Consider the following 25,780-nt stretch of genomic DNA (forward strand, 5'->3'; position numbering starts at 1 on the left):
AAAGACGGCGGGGGCGGAAGGAGGTTAAAAACACCAGCGATTCGCTGTCGCGCAGCAGTGACGTGACACGCAGCAGGCGGGGAGGACGTGCGCGCCCCCGCTCCTTCCTCTTTCTTGACTCCATCTTCGCGGTAGCAGCATCGCCGTCCGCGGGTTAGGTGAGACATGGGCGACGGCGGGGCCTGGAGCGCTCGGTAGCAAGCCGTCTGCGCGCTCAAGGGATGCGGGGAAGGCAAGGGACAGGGGCTTTTCTGCGGCCTGTCTAGTCTAAATCCTGGCCGCTGGCGAGCCCAGCCTTCCGCATGTGAGACGGCCTGCCCCGCTTCCCCATCCCCTGACCTCTTTTTTTCTAGGATGTTTCTTTCCTTTTCTCACAAGCCTCTATTTCTTCAGTCGCCAACATGCAGCTCTTTGTCCGCGCCCAGGAACTACACACTCTCGAGGTGACCGGCCAGGAGACGGTCGCCCAGATCAAAGTAAGTGTGTCATTCTCCGTGGTTCCACATAGCTACTTTTATTATCCCCGGGCCCGCGGGGAGTATTTGTCTACTTTTAAACATTGTAGGGTTTGTTTGTTTACCTATAGGCTCATGTGGCCTCACTGGAAGGCATTGCCCCCGAAGAGCAAGTCATGCTTCTGGCAGGCTCGCCGCTGGAGGATGAGGCCACCCTAGGCCAGTGTGGTGTAGAGGCCCTGACCACTCTGGAAGTGGCTGGCCGCATGCTGGGAGGTGAGTGCTTTTTTCACTATGAGCTAACGGAATGTGTGTGGTTATAGCTTGTAACAGCTCAATTCTGTGGTAATACACTGGTGCCTTCTCCGGCCTTTAGTTCATAGTGGTACTTTTTTTTTTTACTTTAATCTATGTACATTGGTGTGAGGGTGTCAGATCTTGTAGTTACAGACAGTTGTGAGCTGCCATGTGGGTGCTGGGAATTGAACCCGGGTTCTTGGGAAGAGCAGGCAATGCTCTTAACCACTGAGCCACCTCTCCAGCTCCCTCATAGTGATACTTAAGCCCTTTACCGGACTGTGGTTCTCAGTGTCCCCACTATAATCCAGGAGTCAGAGGCAGGTGGATCAAGGCCAGGCCAAATATATGTCAGTTCTGCATATGGGGCTGGTGAAATGGCTCAGAGGTTAAGAGCACTGGCTGTTCTTCCAAAGGTCCTGAGTTCAATTCCCATCAACCATTTATAACCATCTGGTACCCTCTTATTAATTCAGGCAGAATGCTGTATAAATAATAAATTTCTGAAAAGTTTTGTATTGGTTCTCAGGGTGCTCCTGTCTTTGTTTTGTATATAGAGCGTTATGTATGTGTATGCATATGATTTGCTCTGTAGAATCCTTGCTTTAGTATGCATAAAGTGGTGGTGGTGACATTGATGTGGGAGCCAACCTTGGCTAACTATTCTGTGACCCTGTCTCCATCGCTGCAACTTCATTTCGTTCCTTGTTCTGCCCAACCTGTCACTTAAAAGTTAAAGAGTTCAGGGCGGAAGACTTGTGCTGAGTGTGGCATTGCTTCTTTTCTTTTTCTTTTTTCTTTCTTTTGAGACAGGGTTTCTCTGTTATCTTGGCTGTCCTGGATTCGCTTTGTAGACCAGGCTGGCCTTGAACTCAAAGTGATCCACCTGCTTCTGCCTCCCGAGTGCTGGGATTAAAGCTATGGGCCACCACTGCCCGGCTGTGGCATTGCTTCTTATACGATGTCTTTCTCCCACTACCCACACAGGTAAAGTCCATGGTTCCCTGGCTCGTGCTGGAAAAGTGAGAGGTCAAACTCCCAAGGTGAGTGATGACAGAATTGGTATTTGGACTTTGTTTTTTCTGTCACAGCAGAAGACTTTATCAGTCTTTCCCTTTCCCAGGTGGCCAAACAGGAGAAGAAGAAGAAGAAGACAGGCCGGGCCAAGCGGCGAATGCAGTACAACCGTCGCTTTGTCAATGTCGTGCCCACCTTTGGCAAGAAGAAGGGCCCCAATGCTAATTCCTAAGTCCCACTGTGATCCTGGCACTCTAATAAAGCCATTTTGCCCAGACATCTTAATTGCTTTCTTCATTTGTTTTTGGGGGAGAAATACAACTTTTAGGCTAGTTAAGTGCTTCTTGGTCATCAAGAAGGGTAAATTAGAATCAGTTACCAGCTGGTGGTGGTGTTAGTGAGCACATCTTTTAGTTCCAGTACTTTGAAGGCAGAGGCAAGTGAATCTGAGTTCGAGACCACCCTGGTCTATATAATGAGTTCCAGGCAGCCAGGGCTACGTAGAGACCCTGTCTCAACCAACCAAACACAGACTCGGTGTTAAGGCTGGGTTTTTTGTTGTTGGTTGGTTTTTCAAGATGGGATTTCTCTTTGTAGCCTTGGCTGTCCTGAACTTGCTCTGTGGACCAGGCCTCGAACTCACAAGATAGCTGCCTGCCTCTGTCTCCTGAGTGCTGGGATTAAAGGCCACACCCAACTTAGGCTGTTTTATTGTGAACACACCCATGGGAAGGAGGGGAGGGCTTGGGTAGGAAGTGGAGCTGTCTTCACTGAGTTTGAGACCAGCTGTAGCCTCAGAAGTCCAAAGCACAAAGAACATGGTGTCTCCCGTTTTCAGAAGTTGGTATTGCCTGATGACATAAGCATGGTGACCTTGCCTGTGGCTGAGCAGCTGGCTAATGAATGGTTCCAGTGCACTTGAGCCCTCTGCTCATCTGTGGAACCATGGGGTAAGGCTGAGTTTGGACAACACTCCTTTCCATTTAAACCTCTGAGTTGTGTAGATGAAACTACAATGTTCTGAAACCAGTGTCAGGCCACCAGTTGTAGATATGTAAATAGTGACTATTTGCCTTCCACTCTTGGCTTTTAGCATTTAATCTTTCGCTTTTGTACTGTAGTGGGTGTGGATCTGTCCTATCTTCAAGCGGCTGTTAGCTTTTATTTTGAGACTGCAGCCCAGGCTGGTTTTGAACTCAGCGATCTTCCCTCCCTAGGCTCCCAAGTGCTGTTAGAACTAATGTAGATGGCCACACCAGGCTCCAGCAGTGTCCAAAGGATAAACCCAGGAGCTCACTTCTCCATCTCAGGCCCTTTGTAGGGAAAAGTACAAAAACTACGTAGATGGGAGTCAGGCATAATGGCCGCCCACACCTTTAATCCCAGCACAAGGAGGCAGGCAGGTAGCTCTGAATTTGAGGCCAGTATGGTTGTCTCTAAAAAGTAGTTACGCATATAGTGGCTGTGAAAACCCACTGGAGAGCTGCATTTGTTTTCCTAAGAATGTCCCAGATACAGCTGGGCGTGGTGGCACATGCCTTTAATCCCAGCATTCGGGGAGGCAGAGGCAGGTGGATCACTGTGAGTTCAAGGCCAGCCTGGTCTACAAAGGGAGTCCAGGACAGCCAAGGCTACCTTGTCTCAACCTGTGGAGGAATGCTAAGTGAATGTATCAACTGTCAATAATGTGCTGTTTAGCCAATCAGTTGGGCAGAAGGACAGGAAGTGGAAGGCGGGACTTCCTGAAGAGGAGGGGAAAAGTTGGAGAGGGACAGAGTTTTTTTTTGGGGGGTGGTCGGGGGAACAGAGTTTTTTTGACGGTTGGAGGAGGACTGTGAAAACTTGACGCCGACTGGCCCAGGGGTCACAGTGGCAAGTGCTTGGAATATATGTATGTTATAAAGTTTAGAGCAGTTTGTTTAGTTTACGAGTAGATTAGAATCAGTTCAGACTCTGCCCTGCGAAGTGCTGGCAGCTTTAAAGTATGTTTCAGTCTCCCTGTGTCAGTTACTTGCTTTGTAGGCCGAATGGACACAAAATACTGTAACAAAAAGCAAACAAACAAAAAAACCAAAACAACAAACAAAACAAACAAACAAACAATGTTCCTAGAACCATTGTTGGGGGATGGTCTGATGTATTTTGATGCTAATTACTGCTTGCTGTCTGACCCACCTTTTGCTTAATAAAAAGCCATCTCACCTGGGCAGGGCAAAGAAGACAGGTGGGGGGGCTAAGAGAAAAATTCTGGGGGTGGGGGACCACCACCAAGAGGAAGGAGAGAGACCTAAAGTGAAGAGAGGAAGGCTGCCATGGGTTAGATAGAGAAAAAAAAAAAAAAAAAAAAAAACATGGCCCGCGGTGTGGATAAAAACTCCAGCCCAGATAAAAAAAACATCAGCAAGTATTTGGGATTATAGATGGGAGGTAACTTGATAAAAGTTATTAAAAAGATGGCATGGGATTGAGACAGGGATCCCATGCCTGTCCCATTATGAGAGGTAGTTTAAAAGATTGATATCTGTCCTGCCCCAGGTTAACTAAGGCTATTTTAAAATATAACAAGCATCTGTGTCTTGGTTGATGGCTAACCGGACCTACAGATGATACAGATAATTTTAAAAACAATAAGTGGCGCCCAACGTGGTAGCCATCTCCCAACAGTCCATTTTCCATTATGGCCAGACACCAGGCCACATAATTAACATATAGGCTTGTTTGACTCAGTTACTTTGTTTGTTTGTTTGTTTGTTTACCTGTGTAGTCTCTTGACTGTCCTGGACTCACTTTATAGACCAGCCTGGCCTTGAGCTCACAGAGATCTGCCTGCCTCTGTCTCCCGAGTGCTGGGAGCAAAGGCGTGCGCCACCACGCCTGGCTTTGACTCATTTCTTTCACAGGCTCACCCTACAGATAATCCATTAGTTCATGAGTGGATTAATCCATTAACGCGGAGCCCTCAACCTATCTGCCTCTTAATACACTTCATAATACTAAACAATAGGATTGAATTTCAACACAACTTGAGGGCCTTTGTTTTGCTTTTTTCGAGACAATCTTTCTCTGTGTATCAAGTCCAGGATGGTCTCAAATTCACAGAGATCCACCTGCCTCTGCCTCGTTAGTGCTGGGATGAAAGGTGTGTGCCACCATGCCCGGGTTGTCTATTTATTGTTTTGGTTGGGATGTTTGAGACAGGGTGCCATGTAGGTTCAGGCTGGCCTCTAAATTTGATATGTTGATATGTTATCTTGATCTCCAGATCTGTTACTATGCCTGGTTTATGATTTGATTCTTGTGGGTGTATTATTATTATTATTTTGAGTTTTTTTTTTTTTTTTTTTTTTTTTTTTTTTTTTTTTCTAGACTGGGGATCACTATGTAGCTCTGACTATCCTGAAACTCATCATGTAGACTTTGAATTCACAGAAATCAGCCGGTGCCAGGCGGTGGTGGCACACGTCTTTAGTCCCAGCACTCCGGAGGCAGTCAGGTGGATTTCTGTGAGTTCGAGGCCAGCCTGGTCTACAAAGCCAGTCCAGGACAGCCAGGGCTACACAGAGAAACCCCGTCTCGAAAAAAGAAAAGAAAAAGGAAAAGGAAATCAGCCTGCCACGGCCAACCCAGAGCTGGGATTAAAGGCATGAGCCGCCAGCCCTGCTAAGACTAATTTTGTTTTGTTTTGCTTTGTTTGTTAGCGGTGGTCCGTTTTACTGTTTAAAGGGTAGTTTGTTTTTGTACAGTTTGCTACAACCAAAGGAAAAAAGCTGGGATCAGACATTCCGAACTCCGCGAGCCAACGTGTTAAGAGCTTGGCCCTCCGAAAAGACTCGGGAAATGTGCTGAAAGAAGGTTACGTCACCCTCACGCACAAAGGCGGAAATAACCGAAGAAGCGCCGGAAGTGGCGGAGCTGCTACGGGGGAGTGGTACCCAACTCACCGCGCCAGTTGCCATGGAGCCCGCGGGGCTCTGCGCCTTCTGCCCGGCCGGGGAATCGCTGCCCGCGCGCTACACCTGCCCGCGGTGCAACGCTCCCTACTGCTCTCTGCGCTGCTACCGGGCGCATGGCGCCTGCGCTGAGGACTTCTTTCTTCTACGCGACCAGGTGCTGCGAGAGCTCCGTGGCCGGAGCGCTTCGCCCAGCCGACTGGCGGGCGCACTTCGCCGGCTGCGTGAACAACGCGAGGCCGAGGATGAGCCGGAGGAAGCAGGACTCAGGCCCGGCGCGGGGCCGGGCGGCCTTTCTGGACTCTGGGAACGCTTGGCGCCACCTGAGAAGGCGGCGTTCGAGCGGTTGCTGAGCCGAGGAGAAGCCGGACGTCTTCTGCCCCCTTGGCGGCCCTGGTGGTGGGGCCGCGGTACCGGCCCGCGTTATCTGGAGGAGTTGGATGGTGCCCCGGGCGGGGATCTTTTGGCTCCAGAGTCCGCCCCTGTGAGGACCACAGTGGAACCACTTGCTGAAAACGACGGTGCCGCCGCGCCGCCCTCAGTGCCCGTTCGGATCCCAGCGCTGGCCAGCTTGAGCCGCAGCCCGGCCTCGCCACTCGTGCGCTTCCAGCTGCCTAACGTACTGTTCGCCTACGCTCACACTCTCGCCCTGTATCACGGAGGGGACGACGACGCGCTGCTCTCTGACTTCTGTGCCACACTGCTCGATGTTTCTGGAGCCCTGGGAGCCCAGCAGGTCTTTGACTCTACGGAGCAAGCCCTGCAGGCCGCAGCCCACGTGCTGGAAGCTGGCGAGCACCCACCTGGGCCCCTGGGTACTCGGGGTGCTATGCAAGAGGTTGCCCGTATCCTGCTGGGTGAGGGTCCTATTAATCAGAAGGGCTACACGCTGACAGCACTGGGGCACCTGGCTCGGACCCTGGGCCGAGCCCGGAAACAGGCCGTGGTTGGCGAAGAGCGAGATCGTCTTTATAGAGCCCGGAAGAAGTGCCAGTTCCTGCTAGCGTGGACCAACGAAAACGAGACTGCCCTCACACCCCTGGCACTAGACTGTGCCAGGACCCACCGAGCCCATGCTGTGACTGCCGAGGAGATGGCATCCCTTACTGGAGAGCTGGAGCGGCTTTGGGGAGGCCCAGTGCCACCTGCTCCAAGGACTCTAATTGAGGAGCTTCCTGGCTGAGCTGGCTATCCATGTCATTAATAAAGATGTGACTGGTCTGCCCAGATGTTAGCAGCACCTTTCTTTCTTATTTTAAAGGAAAACATTTTTTTTTTCATATTTATTTATTTTATTACATATACACGCCAGAAGATGGCACCAGATCTCATAGATGGTTGTGAGCTACCATATGGTTGCTAGGAATTGAATTCAGGACCTCTGGAAGAACGGCCAGTGCTCTTAACCTCTGAGCCATCTCTCCAGCCCTATTTATTTATTTGTTTGTTTTATTGCTTTTTCAAGACAGGGTCTCTCTGTAGCCTTGGCTCTTTTGGACTCACTTTGTAGACCAGGCTGGCCTCGAACTCAAGTCGATCCGCCTGCCTCTGACTCTTGAGTGCTGTGTTAAAGGCCTGCGCTACCAAGCCTGGCTCTTTAAAGATGGTGCCTTGACCTAGGCTTCTCTTAGTTACTGTGTAGTTGAGGATGACCTTGACCTTCTGAATTTGCCTCTACCTTGACAGTGCTAAAACCACAGGTGTTACCACCTTGCTAATTTATGCGGTGCTGAAGATCAAAGTCCTCAAGTGTGCCAAGCAAGCACTGTATAATTGAGCTCCCCCCCCCCCCCCCGCCAGGCCTGGAGTCCCCATTTCTGAGAGAACCCAGTTTTGTTCCACCCAGTCAGACAAACCACGTTTCAGCCTTTTCAGCTTTCTTTAGCTTGTCCCCCCAAGTCACTGACCCCAGGATAGAAGAAAAACACAGCAAGGTTGAAAACATTTATCCAACAAGGAAAAATACTTCCTTCTGGGAACAGTGGCTCCCTCTTGCATTAAACATCTGTTCTGAGGCTGGTCATCCTTGCTGAGTAAAGTTGGGCACAGGCCCTTCTCTCACGTGTGTTCAGGCCAGAGCTGCTTAGACAAATCTGCTTCAGTAGACATAGGGTATGATTCGGTAAGGCACACGCTTGCAGTATTCCTGCCAGGCACGGCCATACTTTCGGAGGCACTGCTGTTCGTCTCGGGCCTCCCGGTGCACCAGCAATGCAGTGAAGTAGAGGAGGTAGAAATAGGGCAGCAGGTGGGTTACACCTGTGGGGAAAGCTGCGCGATCAAACACTAGCACCCAGTTCATTTTTTTTTTCTTTCTTTCTTTTGTTTTGTTTTTTTGAGACAGGGCCTTAGCTGTCCTGGACTCGCTTTGTAGAACTCACAGCGATCCACCGGCCTCTAGCACCCAGTTCATAAAGGCTTCATAGACTGTCAGGGCTCACTAGTAAAAGGCCCAGTGTTCATGAAGTATGGCCCATCTCCATACTGATTATCCCCCACCACCGGGCACACCTGGCTCAGCCGCTTTTTTTTTTTTTTTTTTTTTGGTTTTTCGAGACAGGGTTTCTTTTTTTTTTTTTTTTCTTTTTTTTTTTTTTTTTTTTTTTTGGTTTTTTTGAGACAGGGTTTCTCTGTGTAGCCTTGGCCATCCTGGACTCACTTTGTAGACCAGGCTGGCCTCGAACTCACAGCGATCCGCCTGCCTCTGCCTCCCGAGTGCTGGGATTAAAGGCGTGCGCCACTCTGCCTCTTGTCATAACACCTGACCCATCCCCAGACCCACTCACCACAGGGCAAGGACCAGGCCAGAGCCATGATGAGGTCTCCCAGGTAGTTGGGATGGCGAACCTTTCCCCACCACCCAGACACCAGCAGCTGCCTCCCTGTGGCAGTAGGGATGGTCTCAAGACCTGGAGAAAGACAGCTAATGAAACAGAACCGCAAGTCCAACCGTTTCACCTCACCCGTGGCTTCCAAGAGGCCCAGCTTACCAGCCACACTGGGATCAGATGGATTCTTTCGGAATGTGTTCTTCTGGGTGTTGGCGCCACGGAAGATGTAGTACCCAATACCTGAGGGAAAGTTGGGGCCAGTGGTGAGGTGGAAGTCCAAGCCTTTTGCCTCTGACCAAAGCCTGTCCAAATCCAGGCTCTACTGTGATACCCAAGAGGCAATTCCCAGCTTCAGAGGAGCAGCAGATCGGGGACCAACCTGGCGGGCACTGGGTAGAATAGGAATGGAAGGAGGGAATGGGGGGGCTCTCCTACTGACCCTTAATGAGGCAGAAGAGCAAGGCCATGGGCAGCCCCAGAGGCTGTGGGTGGTAAAGCAGGAACTGGGCCTGCAGGCTGTAGGTGAATGGTACCCAGGCTAGGTCTCCAAAGGCCAGCATGAAGCCAAAACCATCATGTATTATATCCATGGTGGTGAGGACAGATTCCTGCAGGGACGGAGCCCAGACATACTGGCTTAGTCCAGATGACATCCTCAGGATCCCATCTTGCCTTCCCTACCCAATCCAACCTCACCTCATACCAGAGGGCATCACCCACATACAGCAACTGGAAGCCATTGACCATACACATGGCCAGTGAAGGACTCCCCCGCAGCTCCACCTCCCGCATCAGCAGGGACAGGTTGATGAAGACCTAAGGGAAGTGGGGACAAGGCCGTCGTCTCTGAGTGGAACAGTGCCAAGCTCTCCCCTCTCTCAGCTGTCAGGTCACGCGTTGGCTGAATCCAGGTCCAGTATCAGAACACCGGATTGCAACCCTGCCTTAACTTAAAACTCCTGCTTGGGACACTGAGCGTTGCCACGTGGGCAGAGTGTGTCTGTGCTAACACTCGCTCTCCCACTGCCATGTGGAAAACAGGGATAAGCAGGGCCTGCCTTGAGTTCTTGTGTGGAGAGCTAACGATTAGCTTGTCTTCACACTCTCAGTCCAGTAGCTCCAGTAGTGTAGCTTCTTCAGTAATACTGACATGGATTTTTCCTCAAGGGTACCCCTAACCAAAAAAACAAAACAAGGGCTGGAGAGAGGCTCAGGGGTTAAAAGCACTGTCTGCTTAGGTCCTGAGTTCAATTCCCAGCAACTGGCTTGCAGGTGTATATGCAGGCACACATGCATGTAAAACATTGTATATAAAATCTTTTTTTAAAAAAAAGATTTATTTATTATATATACATTGCTCTGCTTGCTTGTACCCGTGAAGACCAGAAGAGGGCATCAGATCTCATTATAGATGGTTGTGAGCCATTATGTGGTTGGTAGGAATTGAACTCAGGACCTCTGAAGAGCAGTCAGTGCTCTTAACTGCTGAGCCATCTCTTCAGCCCTTTTTCTTTTCTTTTTTCTTTCTTTCTTTCTTTTTTTTCTTTTTTTTTTTTTTTTTTTTTTTTTTTTTTTTTTTTTTTTTTTTTTTTTTTTTTTTTTTTTTTTTTTTTTTTGGTTTTTTGAGACAGAGTTTCTTTGTGTCACCTTGGCTGTCCTGGACTCCCTTTGTAGACCACGCTGGCCTTGAACTCCCAGCAATCCGCCTGCCTCTGCCTCCGGAGTGCTGGGATTAAAGGATGTGCCACCACACCCAGCCTTTTTTTTTTAAAGATTTATTTATACAGTATTCCACCTGCATGTGAGCCAGAAGAGGGCACCAGATCTCATTATAGATAGTTGTGAGCCACCATGTGGTTGCTGGGAATTGAACTCAGGACCTTTGGAAGAACAGCCAGTGCTCTTAACCTCTGAGCCATCACTCCAGTCCTAAAATAAATAAATCTTGTTTTTTTGTTTGTTTGCTTTTTGTTTTTGTTTTCAAGACAGGGTCTCTCTGTGTAGCCTTGGCTGTCCAGGACTCACTTTGTAGACCAGGCTGGCCTCAAACTCACAGCAATCCACCTGCTTCTGCCTCCCGAGTGCTAGGATTAAAGGTGTGTGCCACCATGCCCAGCATAAATAAATCTTTAAAAAAAAAAAAAAAAAAAAGAGCCGGGCACCCCATCTACCTCATGCCTTTAATCCCAGCACTTGAGAGGTAGAGGCAGGTGGATCACTGTGAGTTTGAGGCCAGCCTGGTCTACAAAGCAAGTTCAGGACAGCCAGGGCTACACAGAGAGATCCTGTTTCGAAGAAAACAACAACAACAAAAACCAAAACAACAAACAAGCAAAAAAAGAAAAACAGAGCCGGGCGTGGTGGTGCACGCCTTTAATCCCAGCACTCGGGAGGCAGAGGCAGGTGGATCGCTGTGAGTTTGAGGCCAGCCTGGTCTACAAAGTGAGTCCAGGATGGCCAAGGCTACACAGAGAAACCTTGTCTCGAAAAACCAAAAAAAAAAAAAAGAGAGAGAGAGAGAGAAAAGAAAAACAACAAAAAAGACAAAAACAAAAAGGAGTGTCACTAAGTAGCTTTGGTTGGCCTGGAATGATATAGACCAGGCTAGCCTCAAACTCACAGAGATCTGCCTGGCTCTGGCCCCTGAGTGCTGGAACTAAAGGTGTGTGCCACTCCATCCAGCCCTCACCATAATCTTAGAAGGAAACTTCACTCCATCCCATCTAACCAGTGAGGAAGTACCTTTAGAGTCTGGTACGTATGTGGGCGGGCCTGCCAGTCTCCAGACCGGTGCTGGGGCTAGGCCTGGCAGGCTTATGGTAACTGTAATCCTAGTTACTTGAGTACCTGAGGCAAGTGAAGGGGACTGTGACTTTGAGACTAGCCTAGACTGCCCTAGTGAGACCTGTTTCAAAACGAAACCCAAACTCAGATTCATAGAGGGAACTTGGCACTCCTGCCTCTGTGTAGGATCTCCTCCAAGGTGAAGGGACCTCACCCGAGTCCCTTTGGAACTCTCCACCACCAGCGCTGTATGTATGATCTTAACACAGGAACTGCTGGTGTGTTGTCAGGGCCACCAATGACAAACAGGGTGTTAAATCCCACAGTCCACTGGAGGCACAGGCTGGCCTGCCGCTCAGTCGGCACTTGGTCACTGTCTTTCAAGTGCAAAGTCAGCTTTGTAATTGACCACCACATCTAAAGCTGCATGTGCTCTCCCCGCTCCGCACAGAGCCTGTCATCACTGTCTGCTGTACATAGCTTTGTGGTACTAGGGCTGGAACCTAGGACGTTTATGTGTGCTAGCCAAATGCCCTCTCTCTCTCTCTCTCTTTAAGATTTGGTATTAAGACGCCACCCCCTCCCCCTTGGTCTTAATAGTAAAGCAACATCAGGGGTTCCTAGCAGAGCAACATACTGGCAATTGAATGAATGACAATTGCTGTCCACCCAACAATGCTAGCCCACCCTGCTCTTCTCCTGGCCCAAGACCAGCAGCGCTAAACCCTGCATGCCCAGCATACCCAGCCAATGAGGCCAGGTCTCAGCTCACAGAAATATTTGAAGTCAAAGGAACCAAGGCGAGGGTTCAGCTCTCGTCCCAGAAAGAAGTCATATATGGCATTTCCTAGGAAACAGCGGAGAATGAAGGAAGGCACAACAGCAGACATCCCATCTACCTCACCCTACCTTACCGGGACCCTTCTCACCTGAGTTTCCCCCAGGAGCCAAGGCTGAGGCAGGAGCTACCAAGGCCTTCGCATAGAGGAGGAGGCTGAAGATGAAGCTGGTGAGAGTGGTTGCAAAGGCCAAGGGCAGAAGCATCCCAGAGAGCGCACCCAGAGGCAGCCCCGCGGACACCCCGAGCCCCACCAACAGGGCTGTTAGCACCAGAGCCTGGAAGCCTGAACCACAACATAGAGTGAGCCCTGGGTTTGCGCGCGCGCGGGGACACACACGCATGCACGTACGCACGCACACGCGCGCGCACACAGAGTTCTGGGAGGTCACTGGCCTGGAGCTGAGTAGCAACAAAAGAGGTTGCATAGGGAGATTCCCATAGTGGGGTGTGTCCTTAGAGTTCTCGTCCATGGACCTCCCGCTAGACTTGGGGGTCCACCCCAACCCCAACCCCGACCCGTGTAACTCTGATTCAGGGAGGAGGATGGGAAGCCCCAGGCACCATTAATAGGGTAGCGCAGGCGACTCTTGTCCTTCAGTTCCAGGCCCTCCGCCACCTGCGGGTACAGGGCAGGACTTATAAGGGTTGGGGAGGGCTTTCCGCTGTTCGCGCCCGACCCCCCACCCCCCCCCCCCGTCCGTAAGAACAGAGACCACACCTTGCGTGCAGGCAGCAGGTAGAGTGCCACCTGCAGGCCGAGCCAGATGAACAATAGCAGCAGAGCCCGTGGGCTCCACAGCTCCTCCAGCCCAGGCAGGTATTCCGGTGGGCCCAGGAGGCGCGCTGGGCCGGAGCAGGCCACCAGGAGCAGGTGAAACATAGTGGCAGGCAGCAGGACCATCATCGCCGTGACGCCTGGGGAGACGGCCACTGTTTCACGAGGCCATTCCCCAGAGCTCTCTGAAGTCTATAGGCGCCTTGGGTCACCTGCCTGCTTAGCAGGTTCCTAGCGCCATACTCCTGCCTTGATTTCTCCGCCTTCCCACTGCTCTTCCAACGCTTGTCTTTCATTGCACAAGCTCCCTGCTGAGCAGCTGCCAGCACTGATCCCACCTCTCCCTCTGCCACCGTGCACCCCGATCCGTCTGCCAGATTTCTTTAAAGCCTTCTAGCACGTATCCTACCCTGCTCCCGTTAAGTAGCATCGGTTCAGCCTCCACCCCATCCTTCCTATTTACCCAACGGCCCCCCGAATTCCAGTGGGGCCTGGGCGGCCTCAGGAAGAGTCATGCTCTCTGTCTGCTTTGCCGGGGAGTGATGGTTCACAAACGTCGATCAATGAAACACTGCCCGCCCCATTCGGATAGCCGGGTTAGGACTCTGCATCTGATCTGCCCGAACCCTGAGGTGGGACAGCTGCTGCTCTTGTCAAGTGATCTTTAAATGGACGCGCCCTCTGCCCATTCTGGGCCCAGCACAGCAGCCAATCAGCGCTGGGAGGCGGGGCCCGTGGTGGCGCTTCAGAAGCTTCGGCATGGAAACCCAACTCCTGACACGTCCCGCCCCCGCAAGGAAAGAGGGAGGACGAGGCCACACAAGTTTATTAGAAGGGTCCATAAACCCGCCAGCGGGGAGGGCCGCCAGGGTGAGAACAGGGCACGGGAAGGACAGGAAAGGGCGACCGGGCTGCCCTGTGACTGCGTCAGCAGAGCCTAGCCACGCTCGCAGATGACCTCAACAACACTGGGTTCCATGGGCACTGGGTCAGGACAACGCAAGGCAGCGGAGGCCACCACTTCATCCAGCAGCAGGTGCACTAGCTCCTCATCAGCCACAAAGCGCCACAAGTAGAGCTGCAGGAAGTGGCAGTCCACCTGCACCTGCTGCAGCCCAAAGCGCCCAAAGGTGCGCAGCCGGACACACTCCAGCAGTGTCTTCAAGCTGATCTTAATGATACCAGTCAGCACCGACACCTGCAGGCGGACATGGGGATGCAGCTCAGGGACCGCAGACTTTCGGGGAGGAGCATACCCCCAAATTCTAAGCAGAGGCAAGGGAGTTAAAGTGAGTAAGATGGCTTTCCAGGGCTCAGGTGAGGAGGGTTTGCCACCGTAAGGGATGGGGGCAGATCAGAGATGGGGGCAGCATGAGCATGGCGAGCAGGAGTCACTGTGACTACAAAGTTGAAATGGAGGAACGAGATCCTAAGCTTGGGCTACTGTGTGCGTGCGTGTGCGTGCACGGGAGGTCAAGGGGTGATTGGGAACCCCTGAAGATTCAGGGCTATTTTGGAGATAAGAGCTAGAGCAAAGAAGCCCTGAAGAAGCATCCTGGCTAGGTGGACAATGAGGTCTTGCTCTGACTCCCTAGAAGCCCTAGAGACAGAGACTAGGCAGATGGTCTGAGTGGCCCTTGGTTAAGCTCAGGCGGGGTCCTAGGGCTCCCTGTGTTGGGACCTAGATGAGACAGTTCTTCAGACCTTATTGAATTCCACAGGACTGAACACGTCGATTCGCTCAGAGAACAGCTTCTGAATATTGCTCAGGAGGTTGGTGTCCATCGGAGCACTGGAAGGTGGAGGGGGGGAGTGAGAGCCCGCCCAGCACCGCCCCACATCTATCTCAGTGAGGCCTCCCCACCAGGCTGACCTGGGTGTGTAGCTGGGTGCATAGCGGCCCTGCGGCCTCGAGCTGCTGTACACAGAGAAGGTCCTTTTGCTGGAGTCGCTGCTCTGGGCCTTGCGGACCCCCTCTTCATACAGGAGCCCCACCTGGCGAGGGAAAGGCCAAGCCTGGGGCGCTAGCACAAAAGCTCTGTGCCTACTTGGTGAAGACGCACAGGTACGGTCACGACTTACACCATCGCTACGGTCTAACAAAGGCAGGGCAAGAATCAGTCTGAAGCCCAATTTTCAGCACATCCCTGCTCCAGGCCCTGGGTGACTCTGGGCCTCCACATCCCATAGGTATGAAATGGGGGTTCTAGGGGGCTGGAGAGATGGCTCAGTGGTTAAGAGCATTGCCTGTTCTTCCAAAGGACCCGGGTTCAATTCCCAGCACCCACATGGCAGCTCGCAACTGTCTATAACTCTAAGATCTGGCACCGCTACACCAATGCACATAAATTAAAATTAAAAAAAAAAAAAAAAAAAAAAAAGAAATGGGGGTTCTAGCGGTACAATGTAAGTACATCCAGACCCCTTTTGTCTTGGTCCTTGGAGAGTTCCTATCCAGGACCCCAGCATGCATCAGAGCTCCGCCAGCCAGCCACAGGCAGCACCTGTACGTCAATAGCTGTGGTGTCCTCCACAACACGCTTCATGACAGCACGAACGTTCCGGGGCTCCAGAGTGCTGAGCCAGTCCCGTGTCTCCACACTCTTGCGTAGCATCTGTGATATGACGAGGCCCTGCACCTTCACATAGTGAGTCAGCAGCCGCCGTGCTGTCTCTCTGGCCTCTGCACACAGTGTGCTCACAGGTGTAACTGGAGACTGATCCTAAGCCAGGAAAGCAGAGGACAATGGTTGTGGGTACTAGAGACAGACCAGAGGCCACTGCCAGTTAGGAGGTGGGCAGATCCTGGGATAGACGAGGCTGAGATGGGTGCTGAGATGGGTGCAGAGCACCAGTCTGGTTCTGGCAACAACAGTGACTGTGCAGTCTCCCTCCCCCCCGGAGCCACTTCACCTGCACCAGGAACTGCTCATCAGTGAGGGTTAGGATGTAGGAGACGGTGGCTGTCTCATAGTCCAGGCAGAGGCGAGAGAGAGCGAGAGCAGCAGGAGCAGGGCAGGCGGTGTGGCACCTCCTTTCTCCCCAGGACTGTCACAGAAGCTCTGGGCTGTCTGGCACATGGAGCGGATGAAACCCACGATGAGGCCCTCACGGACTCCCTGGCTGCAGAACTCACCCTGTGAAGGGAGGCCCAGATCCACAACCAGTCCTCTGCTTGGATGCAGAGGGTCACTAAAGCCACGGCATGGGCTGGTTCTCGCCCTTCACCCTAAGCCCTGCGCTAAAGAATGGCCCCATCCTGCCTCCCTGCCTAGCAGGTGGTGGGGCTGGTAGGAGTGAGGCCCCTGACACCCCTCTATCTTTAGGCCAGCTGCATGTCTTTTTCTCCTCCAGCTACCTCCTGAGAAAGTAAATCTACACCCAGAGTACTTGGGACGGGACTGTCTGGGGCTGGTGACTTCTCCCCAGTTCCCCAAGCACTAGTGAAAGGGTGCTGGGGCGCCGTTACACAGGATGAATAGCTGAAGCCCAGGGACAGACGTACCCTGAAGTAGGGCTTATTGGAGAAGGACACCTCCTTGGCCGTGAAGAGATGCACAGAGGCCAGAGAGGCCTTGATGTGGCTCAGGATGGAGCTGGCCACATTGGCCAGCAACTCAGCCAAGCTGGGACCCTCCTTCCCAGCCAGGCGGGGTGCTGCCAGGGCCTGGCGAACATCTGTCAGGCAGCTCAGGAAGGCAGCCCTCAGACCTTGCAGATGGTGGTTCAGGCGCTCTCGGGCTACTCGCTCCACTATCTCCGTGGCCGACTCGGAAAGCCCAGCAGCAGCCAGCAGGGCCCCAGGTGCTCGCAGGCGCCGGTGGAAGCGATCTAGTGCCCGCACCAGCAGCGAGTTGTCACTGCCACCCTGCTCCTGTGCCAGCCGACGCTCCACCAGTGCAAAGTAGCGGCTGCCCAACTCTTGTGCGAAGGCTGCCAGCTTCTCAGCACCCGTAGGGCCCTGAGCGGCAAACAGCTCCTGGTAGGCCGCTGCCACCTGGCAGAGGCCACCCACGAAGCCATTGCCACCCCGGTCAGTGAACTCTAACACGTCAGGCGCTGGAGGGGAGGGCCCCAGTTCGGTCTCCAAGCTGCTCAGTTCTTCCTCCAGCCGTCCCCGAGCGTTTGCCAGGAACTCCTCACACAGCTCTTCCGCTGGCTCACCTAGAGCCAGCAGCAGCTCCACACACTCGGCCTGCTCCGGGGCACCCGAGCAGCCTTCCCTATGGTGAAGAAGATGCAATGAGGACAGCTGGTGGGGTACAGGGGAGACAAAATGGGGGGGGTACTCTTGATTTGGCTGGAGAACAAGTACCAAGCCGGAAACCACACCTGAAGCGCTGCCGCAGCTGCTGGGCCAAGCGGGCTGTGATGACCTGGCAGTCATCCTGGATGGCTCGGAAGGAGGGCAGGTGCTGGTACTGTTGCAGTACGGCCCTGGCACGGCCCTGGTAGCGGACGGCCTGCCCATAGGCACCCAACTCCACGCACTTGGTGAGGCGTGAGGGCAGCTCAAAGAGGAACTGCAGCTTCCGCAGCAGTGCATGCACCCCTAGGGGGCAGAAAGGGCCTGTGAGCTGCAGAGCTCAGGGTGGCTGGCTGCAGGGCCTGGCTAGTGCAGGGCCTACCTGCTAGCTTAGTGATGCGTTCATGTCGGTCCTGTAGTGTGGCGCTGATACGCGCGCTGAAGTTGGTGATCACTGCCATGTTGGTGGCCAGCCGGTCCATCTCGTCTTCCATCTTCCGGAAGTCATTCTTCATCTTCCGAATGGTATCTAGAGGGGCAAGGCCGAGACAGGGAAACGGAAAGGACTAAGGCAGTGAGGAGCAGCTCTCGCTATACCAGTGATCTGCCTGAAATCGTCTGGGTCTTGGCCACAGCATGTACGGGCAAGAGGATGATTATGTTGCTGTAACGACCCCAGCTTACCCTGTCCCTGAGGTTCCTGGAAGAGGGTTAGACTTAAAATTGGAGGGGAAGAATTTTGTTGCTATTGTTGTTTTGGTTTTGGTTTTGGAGACACAGTTTCTCTCTGTAATAGCCCTGGCTGCCCTGGACTCACTGTGTAGACCAGGCTGGACTCAAACTTAACAAAGATTCACTGCCTCAGCCTCCCAAGTGTTACGATTAAAGGCCTCTGCACCACCTGCCCGGCTTGTTTGTGTTTTTAAAGCACCTAGTCACTCTCCTGGCTGACTCCATTTTGTTCTAACTTGATCTCACTCTCCATCTTTCCTTTTCAGTCTCGTCCCTGGGAGGGAACTGGTCCCTGGCACCATCATACCCACAAGATCTGAACCTGTATGTGCGTACTTCAGAGCTCCAGGCCCCTGAGCCTAACAGAGGTTGCTGTATATACCTCTTGGCTCCCTGCTTTTGTCCTTTCATACACAATCCCAGGGTTACTGACTAGGACTCAAATGGGGAGGATCAGCTCTCACTCCAGCTTAGCTAAATGGAGAATAAACTCCCACTTCACCTTCCTCTGTCTCAATCCTCTCAGGATGATGAACACAGAACTATTTTTTGAGGACCCCACATGGCAACTCCCAAGAATCTGTACCTCCAAGATCTGACACTGTCACATAGAGATATGTGCAGGCAAAACACCCATACACAAAAATAAAAGTTAAAAAAAAAAAAAGCTAGGTGGCGGTGGCACATGCTTTAACCCCAGCACTCAGGAGGCAGAGGGAGTTGGAGGATTGCTGTGAGTTCAAGGCCAGTCTGGTCTACACAGTGAGTCCAGACAGCCAGAACCACACAGAGAAACCCTGTCTCAAAAAACAAACAAACAAACAAACAAAAAAAAAAACAGAAGAACATAAGCATTATGATGGCAGGGACCACCTGAGTGCTCCCTCCTGGGATGTCCTCTGCACACAGCAGGACAGACAATAAACTTGCTCCCTCAGACCTATTTCTCAAATGGCCCAGATTGTCACTGGACACTTCCAGAACATGCTGTGTCTCTATAAAGTCCTTTCCTTTTCACCAGACAGAAACCTGTGTAAGAAGGCTATTTTCCCTTCCAATTGCCACAGGGCCCGGTGCCTTAATGCTTCTAGAGTGTCTCTACGTTCCTTCTCTTCAACTCATCTTAGAAGACCTTGTCTTGGGCAGGTGAGATGGCTCAGTGGTTAAGAGCACTGTCTGTCTTCCAGAGGTCCTGAGTTCAAGGCCCAGCAACCACATGGTGGCTCACAACCATCTATTTTAAAAAGGGGGGACGGGGATCTGTAGGCTGGAGAGCTGGATCAGAAGTTAAGAGCACTGACTGTTCTTCCAGAGGTCCTGAGTCCAATTCCCAGCAACCACCTATAATGTGATCTGATGCCCTTTTCTGGCCTGCAGGTATACATGCAGACAGAGCACTGTATAGATAATAAATAAATAATAAATAAATCTTTTTTAAAAGGGGGGATCTGATGCCCTCTTCTGGCCTGCAGGTGTACATGCAGACAGAGCACTCATATAAATGAATAAATACAAAATAAAAAGTAAAATTGGCCAGGTGGTAGCACACGCCTTTAATCCCAGCATTTGGGAGGCAAAGACAGACAGACTGCTGTGAGTTTGAGGCCAGCCTGGTCTACAGAATGAGTTATAGGACAGCCAAGGCTACACAAAGAGACTCTGTCTGGAAAAACAAACAAACAAAAGGCCATGTCAGCTGGGCAGTGGTGGCACTGGGAGGCAGAGGCAGGCTGCCTGGTCTACAGAGAAACCCTGTCTCAAAAAACCATAAATAAATAAATAAAACTTTAAAAGACTATGCCTCGCCTTTCTATTGCCAACCTTACTATGCCTCACCTCTTGGCCTCCTCTTGTGCCCTCCCTGGCACAATATTTTTTTTTTTTTTCAAGACAGGGTTACTCTGTTTAGCCTTGGCTGTCCTGGACTCACTGTATAGACCAGGCTGGCCTTGAACTCACAGAGATCCTCCTGCCTCTGCCTCCCCATTGCTGGCATTAAAGGTGTGCGCCACCACGCCCAGAGCCTATTACCATTCTTGAAGGGTCACTTACTTTATCTGTCCCACCTGCTTTTGCCTCTGCCTCCTCTAGTCCATGTCCCTTGACTAAAACCAGGCACCGCCGCAAGCCCTGCCCTCTTCTGTAATCCCACCACAACCCTAACCCAAGTTTAACATTTTTTCCCCCAAGACAGAGCTTCTCTGTGTAGCCCCTGGCTATCCTGTAATTCAATCTGTAGTATAGGTTGTCCTTGAACTTACAAAGACCCCCTTGTCTCTGCCTTCTGAATGCTGGTATTAAAGGCATTCACCACCACTGCCAAGGCTTTTTTTTTTTTTTAATGTGCATTGGTGTGTGTATGTCTGCATATATGTCTGTGTTAGAGTGTGAAATCCTGGAGTTACAGGCAGTCATGAGCTGCCAAGCAGGTGCTGGGAATTGAACCTGGGTCCTCTGGAAGAGCATTCAGTGCTCTAACCACTGTGCAATCCCTCCAGCCCCTAAACTTGCCTTTTTAAAAAATTAATAATTTGAGGCTGGAAAGATGGCTCAGAGGTTAAGAGTATGAATCTCCTAGAGGACCTGCTATTGAAATCCTAGCTCCCACATGGAAGCTCTCAAGTGTATCTTCAGTTCCAGGGGATGTGACACCCTTACACAGACATATATGCAGGCAAAATACCAGTGTACACAAAATAAAAATAAATTATACAATTAAAAAAATCAGTAAGTTAACATACAAAGAGATGCATTTCATTACAGTATTTTCTTTTTTTTGAGGGGGATGGAGAGCCAAGTTTTTTGTATTTTGTTTTTGCTTTTTGTTTTGTTTTGGGTTTTTTGTTTTGTTTTGTTTTGTTTTTGATTTTTCGAGACAGGGTTTCTCTGTGTAGCTTTGGCTGTCCTGGACTCACTTTGTAGACTAGGCTGGTCTCAAACTCACAGTGATTCACCTGCCTCTGCGTCCCCAGTGCTGGGATTAAAGGCGTGCGCCATCACGCCCGGCGAGAGCCAAGTTTTGAGACAGGGCTTCTCTGTGGAGCCCTGGCAGTCCTGGAACTCGATCTGTAGACCAGGGCGGGTCCAAACTCAGATAGCTGCCCACCACTGTCTCCTGAGCACCGCCCCCACCATCACTTCGCTGTGTTACCTTCTTGTGGCTAAATAACACTGTTGTTGGGCTACATCCCTCACTTATCTATTTACACAGTTGACAGCTACTTGGATTGCTTCTGCTTTTTCGCTACAAAAACTTGTGTGTGGACTTCTGTGTGAGAATGTTTTCAGGTTTTCTAATTCATGTGTGTGTACATGTGAGCACATTCACATGCATGTATAGTACATATACATACATATACACACAGAGGCCAGGGGGTTGATAGGTGTCTTCCTTGTGTGTGTGTGTGTGTGTGTGTATACATATGTGCAGGTGGCCACAGAGGCCATATGGGGAGACAAGTCCCTGTAAGCAGAGGTACAGGCATCTGTGAGCTGGCTGGTATCTGAATGCAGTCTACTGACAGAGCAAGAAGCATCTTACCTCCTACACCATCTCTCCAGCCATGTCTTTAGAGACAGGCTTTCTCACTGACCTCGACCTGGACATCCCAGCTGTCTGGCTGGTCATCCAGCAGGCCCCACGGACACACTTACTCCACCTCACAGACTGGGGCTTCAGTTGTGCACTGCCACACTTACTTGTTTCTATGTGTCCCTGGCTGGCTCAGAACTACGTGGACCATGCTGGCCTCACACTCACAAACATCTTCTCCGCCTCTGCCAGGTGCACTTTTGGCTTTTACATAGGGGCTGAGTATTTGAACTCAGGTCCTCGAGCTTGCTATTCCCAGCACCTTCACTTTTTTGTTCTTTGTTTAGGCAGGGATTTGGCATGTATAGTAAGCTAGTCTTGAATTTATAGTGTCCCCTGCTTTAGTATCCAAAGTGCAGGGATTACAGGTGGCGCTTGTTTTATATATGTAATTACTTATATAAGCATATATATTTATGTATATTTCTGGGCTTGTAATAATTCTGGCTAAGCTTTTTAAAAAATATTTTTAAATTTTATTTACCTTTATTTTATGTGCATTGGTGTTTTGCTTACATGTATATTTATATGAGAATGTCAGATCTTGGAGTTATAGACAGTTGTGAGCTGCCATGTGGGTGCTGGATTTGAACCTGGGTCCTTTGGAAGAGTGGTTAAGAGTGCCCTTAACCACTGAGCCATCTCTCTAGCCCCCTAGCTAAGCTTTTTGAGCACTGGCTAAGCCCTTCTGCAGCAGAGGTACAGCTCTGCATTCCCACTGCTATTTTATTAGGGTTCCATATCCTCTACATCCCAACCAATATGTTATGTATTTATGTAGTTATGGCAATATTAGTGTATTTATTAGTGGGTGTGCAGAGAAGCAGTCACATCACACCTCCTTAACCAAATATGAGGTGGAACCTTTTTGTTTTTTGTTTTGTCTTTTTAAAAAAGATTTATTTATTTATTATGTATACAATATCCTGCTTGCATGTGTACCTGCAGGCCAGGAGAGGGTATCAGATCACATTATAGATGGTTGTGAGCCACCATGTGGTTGTTGGGAATTGAACTCAGGACCTCTGGAAGAGCAGCCAGTGCTCTTAACCTCTGAGCCATCTCTCCAGCCCTCTTTTTTGTTTTGTTTTGGCTTTGGTTTTTCGAGACAGGATTTTTCTGTGTAGCCTTAGCTATCTTGGACTCACTGTCCTTGAACTCACAGAGATCTGTCTGCCTCTGCTTCCCCAAGTGCTCAGATAACAGGCGTGTGCCACTGCGCCTGGCTATGCCAGTGTATTTCTTGAGTAAATATAAAACTCTATAATCTTTGTATATTAACAATCTCAGCTTCCCTAACGCTCAGTTTTTTACTTTCTCATTCCTTAGAAAAAAGTTAAACAAACAAACAAAAAACCTCAAGCCATCTCTATTAACTAACAGATAACTGTCAAATACTATATGTATTTCTGTTTCCTTTTTCTATTTTTGGTTTTATGAAACAAGATTTCTCTGTGTAGCTTTGGCTGTCCTGGAGCTCACTCTGTAGACCAGGCTGGCCTCGAACTCAAGAGATCTGTCTGCCTCTGCCTCTTAAGTGCTAGGATTAAAGGCGTGCACCACCACCCAGCTCTACTATACATATTTCAACAAATGAGAAAATGTAATACTGGAAAAAAATCCTAAGGAAAATTTCTCTGCAAAGAAATCACTATCACTTTTCGTCTTGAGGTTAGCCCTAAGAGAGGAGCACCTACTCACTGAACCTGCTACAAATGAGAGAAAAGAATGATGAGGGGCTGGAGAGATGGCTCAGAGGTTAAGAGAACTGACTGTTCCTCCAGAGGTCCTGAGTTCAATTCCCAGCAACCACATGGTGGCTCACAGTCATCTATAACGTGATCTAATGCACTCTTCTGTCATGCAGGCAGAGCACTGTATACATAATAAATAAATAAGTCTTTTTTTAAATAAAAAAGAGCACTGAGGATAGGTTACTATGGCCGCCACTGTGACACCTGGAGAGCTGTCCGACCTATGAGGACACAACCCCACAGAAGTGAACATTCTCTCTGGTCTGCCTCCTGGACATGTGGTTTAGTATCACTACACAACCCTCAAGGGCATCTCCTGAACGTGAGACAGAAGGCAGTGTGAAGAGAGCCAGACTGCCTAGTACCAGGGCTGGAGAGACGGATCAACGGCTGAGAGTACACACTGCCCTTGTAGCAGACCCGAGTTCATCCGGGTCACTCGGATCACAACTAACTGTAGCTCCAGCTCCACGGGCTCCAACACCGCTGATCTCTGACCTCCACGGACACCTGCCTTCACATGAACATAGCCCCCCCACGCACACACATAATTAAATACTACCATTGCTACCGCTGCTAAATCTTCAGGAATGAGGGTGGAGAAAGAAAGGAAGGGAGTGACAAGTCCCACCCTCAAGGCAGACTGACCAGAAACAAAAGCTACCACTAATAAAATTTACCAAATAAATAAATAAGTAAAAATTTTATTGCCTATGAGATGGCTTAGCAGCAGGTAAATGTGTCTGTCTTCAATCCTGATGAGTGGAGCTCAGTCCCTGAGAGCCACATGGTGGGAGAGAACTGACCCTTGAAAGGCGTCGTCTAACCCCCACACAAACGTGTGGCCCCCACACATGCAGGCACACACATACACAAAGTAAACAGAACAAAACCTAAAGCTTGCTAAGTGCTTCCTAAGTGCTTCAGATAAACTCATTTCCTTACCCGCCGCCCAGCTCCAGTCCTTAGGACAACCCTCCCGTAGCAGCCATCACTTCTAGAATAGTCTCATCACAAAGACAGTGGATTAACATTGAGGCAGAACTGTAATCTGGGTCTTTCTCTTTAACCCCCCCAACCCCCGTTCCCGGCACAGCGGGAGATGTGAGACTGTTGGGGGGGGGTGTCCCAGTGGGGTCACCTGTAGCTGAGATGAACTTGTTGTAGTTTTCATAGACCAGGGTCTGCATGTCGCTGTCTAGAGCCCGGATCTGCCGCACCATGTCCGTCTCACTGTCCATCAGCTGGGCCAGAGGACACTCTCTACGCAGCTGGAAAAGCAGGTAGTAGCATAGCAGCATTCAGTGTTAGTGCTCACGCGTGTCCCCCTGCCTTGCCTTAGGTTAGCTGGCTTTCCGTGCAAGTCACCCCTGATTCCACCCGTATCGGGAATTCCATATACAGCGCGTGGCATACTTAACAGGTTACTAGATTAGACCCAGTTTGGGATTTGTCAGCTTTCACAATCTTCAGGCTCAGCCTGACCAGCGATGCGCCTGTCAGAGCATGGCCACGCCCACTACCCCGGGCCTATCAGAACATTAGCATCAAAACTTCAGACCTTGTAGCGCCTCAGGTCAGTCCTAACTGGCCCACGCTTCCTTAGCGTCAAAATTTGCCACTATTGCCTGGTACGGGCTATCCTCCTGTTATGAACACTCGCTCCTCTCACCACATCAACAAAATCGGGGACATGATCTGGGGTCCAGTATATTTGGGGGTCTGGACCCGCCCCACTTCGCGCACACACCTTGTCCAAATAAACTTCCGGGTCGAAATGCGCCCCATTGAGATCTGTCGGGTCTAGAGGGTCAGGTCCCGCGGAGTGCCCCGCCGTCTCCCCCTCCGAGAGGCCGTAATAAAGCTTCAGCATCCCGTGAGCCTTCCGACGACGCTCCGGAGCGTCCGCCTCGAGTCCTTCTGGGGAGTCTCCAGGCCCGGACCCTAGGCCGGGCCCCACAGCTGCCGCGGCCGCCATATCTCCAACCTCAGCACAGCGGGGTGAGGCTGGGGAGGGGAAGGAAAGCACTTCCGGGAACCATAAAGTCGTCCAAACCAGGCGGTCCTTCAAGTGAAACGTTCCTCTGCAGCTGTAAGACACGTGAGACTAAAGTTCCGCCGCGCGCTTGTCCCTCTGGAGCGCAGTGGTTTCCTTGAGCTTCCGGGTCCTTGAGCTGTGACAGGTGGGCGACTGATGGGCTATAAAGTGGGCGAATCGTGGCGTCCCAATCCTGCATTTTCCCACCTCCCACAGGAAAGAGACTCATGAAATATGGCCCAGATTGACTGGATGGGCACTAATATTAGGGAATACGCTTCACAAGGATCAAGTGTCCATTCAGGAGCCTGCATTATGGCTTTACTGTTGTCGTGTCTCCAAGTTCTGCGCTCACTCAGTATGGAACCTGTTTTCTGTGGTGCTTACAGGACAGATCCTGTAAATTCGAAATAGTTGGTGAAAGGTGCTAAGTGACGAGGTGGGATTGAGGATAGACAAAGACGCGGG

General features: G+C 50.8%; 4 protein-coding genes across 8 annotated transcripts; 2 read left to right on the top strand and 2 right to left on the bottom strand.

Moving 5' to 3' along the window:
- Positions 1–105: 105 nt before the first annotated feature.
- On the top strand, positions 106–2,045 carry Fau (FAU ubiquitin like and ribosomal protein S30 fusion). 2 transcript variants are annotated; one of them, XM_051147060.1, is made up of 5 exons: positions 106–158; positions 394–476; positions 587–731; positions 1,740–1,795; positions 1,876–2,045. In XM_051147060.1, the coding sequence occupies exons 2-5, from the start codon at positions 402–404 to the stop codon at positions 1,999–2,001; spliced, it is 402 nt and encodes a 133-aa protein (XP_051003017.1). In that variant the 5' UTR covers positions 106–158; positions 394–401; the 3' UTR covers positions 2,002–2,045. The 2 variants fall into 2 exon arrangements, with proteins under 2 accessions (XP_051003017.1, XP_051003016.1); XM_051147059.1 differs by having other exon boundaries at positions 109–158; positions 379–476.
- Positions 2,046–5,655: 3,610 nt separating this feature from the next.
- On the top strand, positions 5,656–6,962 carry Znhit2 (zinc finger HIT-type containing 2). The gene has a single exon (XM_051145944.1). It carries the CDS (start codon positions 5,724–5,726, stop codon positions 6,900–6,902), a length of 1,179 nt encoding a protein of 392 aa, XP_051001901.1. The 5' UTR covers positions 5,656–5,723; the 3' UTR covers positions 6,903–6,962.
- A 757-nt stretch (positions 6,963–7,719) lies between these two features.
- On the bottom strand, positions 7,720–13,730 carry Tm7sf2 (transmembrane 7 superfamily member 2). Of its 4 annotated transcripts, none has more exons than XM_051145946.1 (10): positions 13,414–13,730; positions 12,894–13,090; positions 12,737–12,791; positions 12,264–12,458; positions 12,078–12,181; positions 9,247–9,366; positions 8,990–9,158; positions 8,710–8,790; positions 8,506–8,642; positions 7,720–7,798 (listed from the first exon to the last, which is right to left on the bottom strand). In XM_051145946.1, exons 1-10 carry the CDS (start codon positions 13,463–13,465, stop codon positions 7,778–7,780), a joined length of 1,131 nt encoding a protein of 376 aa, XP_051001903.1. In that variant the 5' UTR covers positions 13,466–13,730; the 3' UTR covers positions 7,720–7,777. The 4 variants fall into 4 exon arrangements, with proteins under 4 accessions (XP_051001903.1, XP_051001905.1, XP_051001902.1 ...); XM_051145948.1 differs by having other exon boundaries at positions 8,506–8,628; positions 13,414–13,728; XM_051145945.1 differs by having other exon boundaries at positions 7,726–7,978; positions 8,506–8,628; positions 13,414–13,725.
- A 31-nt stretch (positions 13,731–13,761) lies between these two features.
- Positions 13,762–25,294, bottom strand: Vps51 (VPS51 subunit of GARP complex). The gene is given in 11 exon segments (XM_051145950.1): positions 13,762–14,148; positions 14,655–14,742; positions 14,824–14,945; positions 15,455–15,673; positions 15,864–15,944; positions 15,947–16,087; positions 16,456–17,173; positions 17,283–17,502; positions 17,579–17,725; positions 24,416–24,545; positions 25,025–25,294. Coding segments are annotated over 11 exon segments (2,355 nt in total). The 5' UTR covers positions 25,253–25,294; the 3' UTR covers positions 13,762–13,887.
- Between the last annotated feature and the right edge of the window lie 486 nt (positions 25,295–25,780).

The sequence above is a fragment of the Acomys russatus genome, chromosome 5 (assembly GCF_903995435.1).
Source record: "Acomys russatus chromosome 5, mAcoRus1.1, whole genome shotgun sequence".
Lineage (NCBI taxonomy): Eukaryota > Metazoa > Chordata > Mammalia > Rodentia > Muridae > Acomys > Acomys russatus.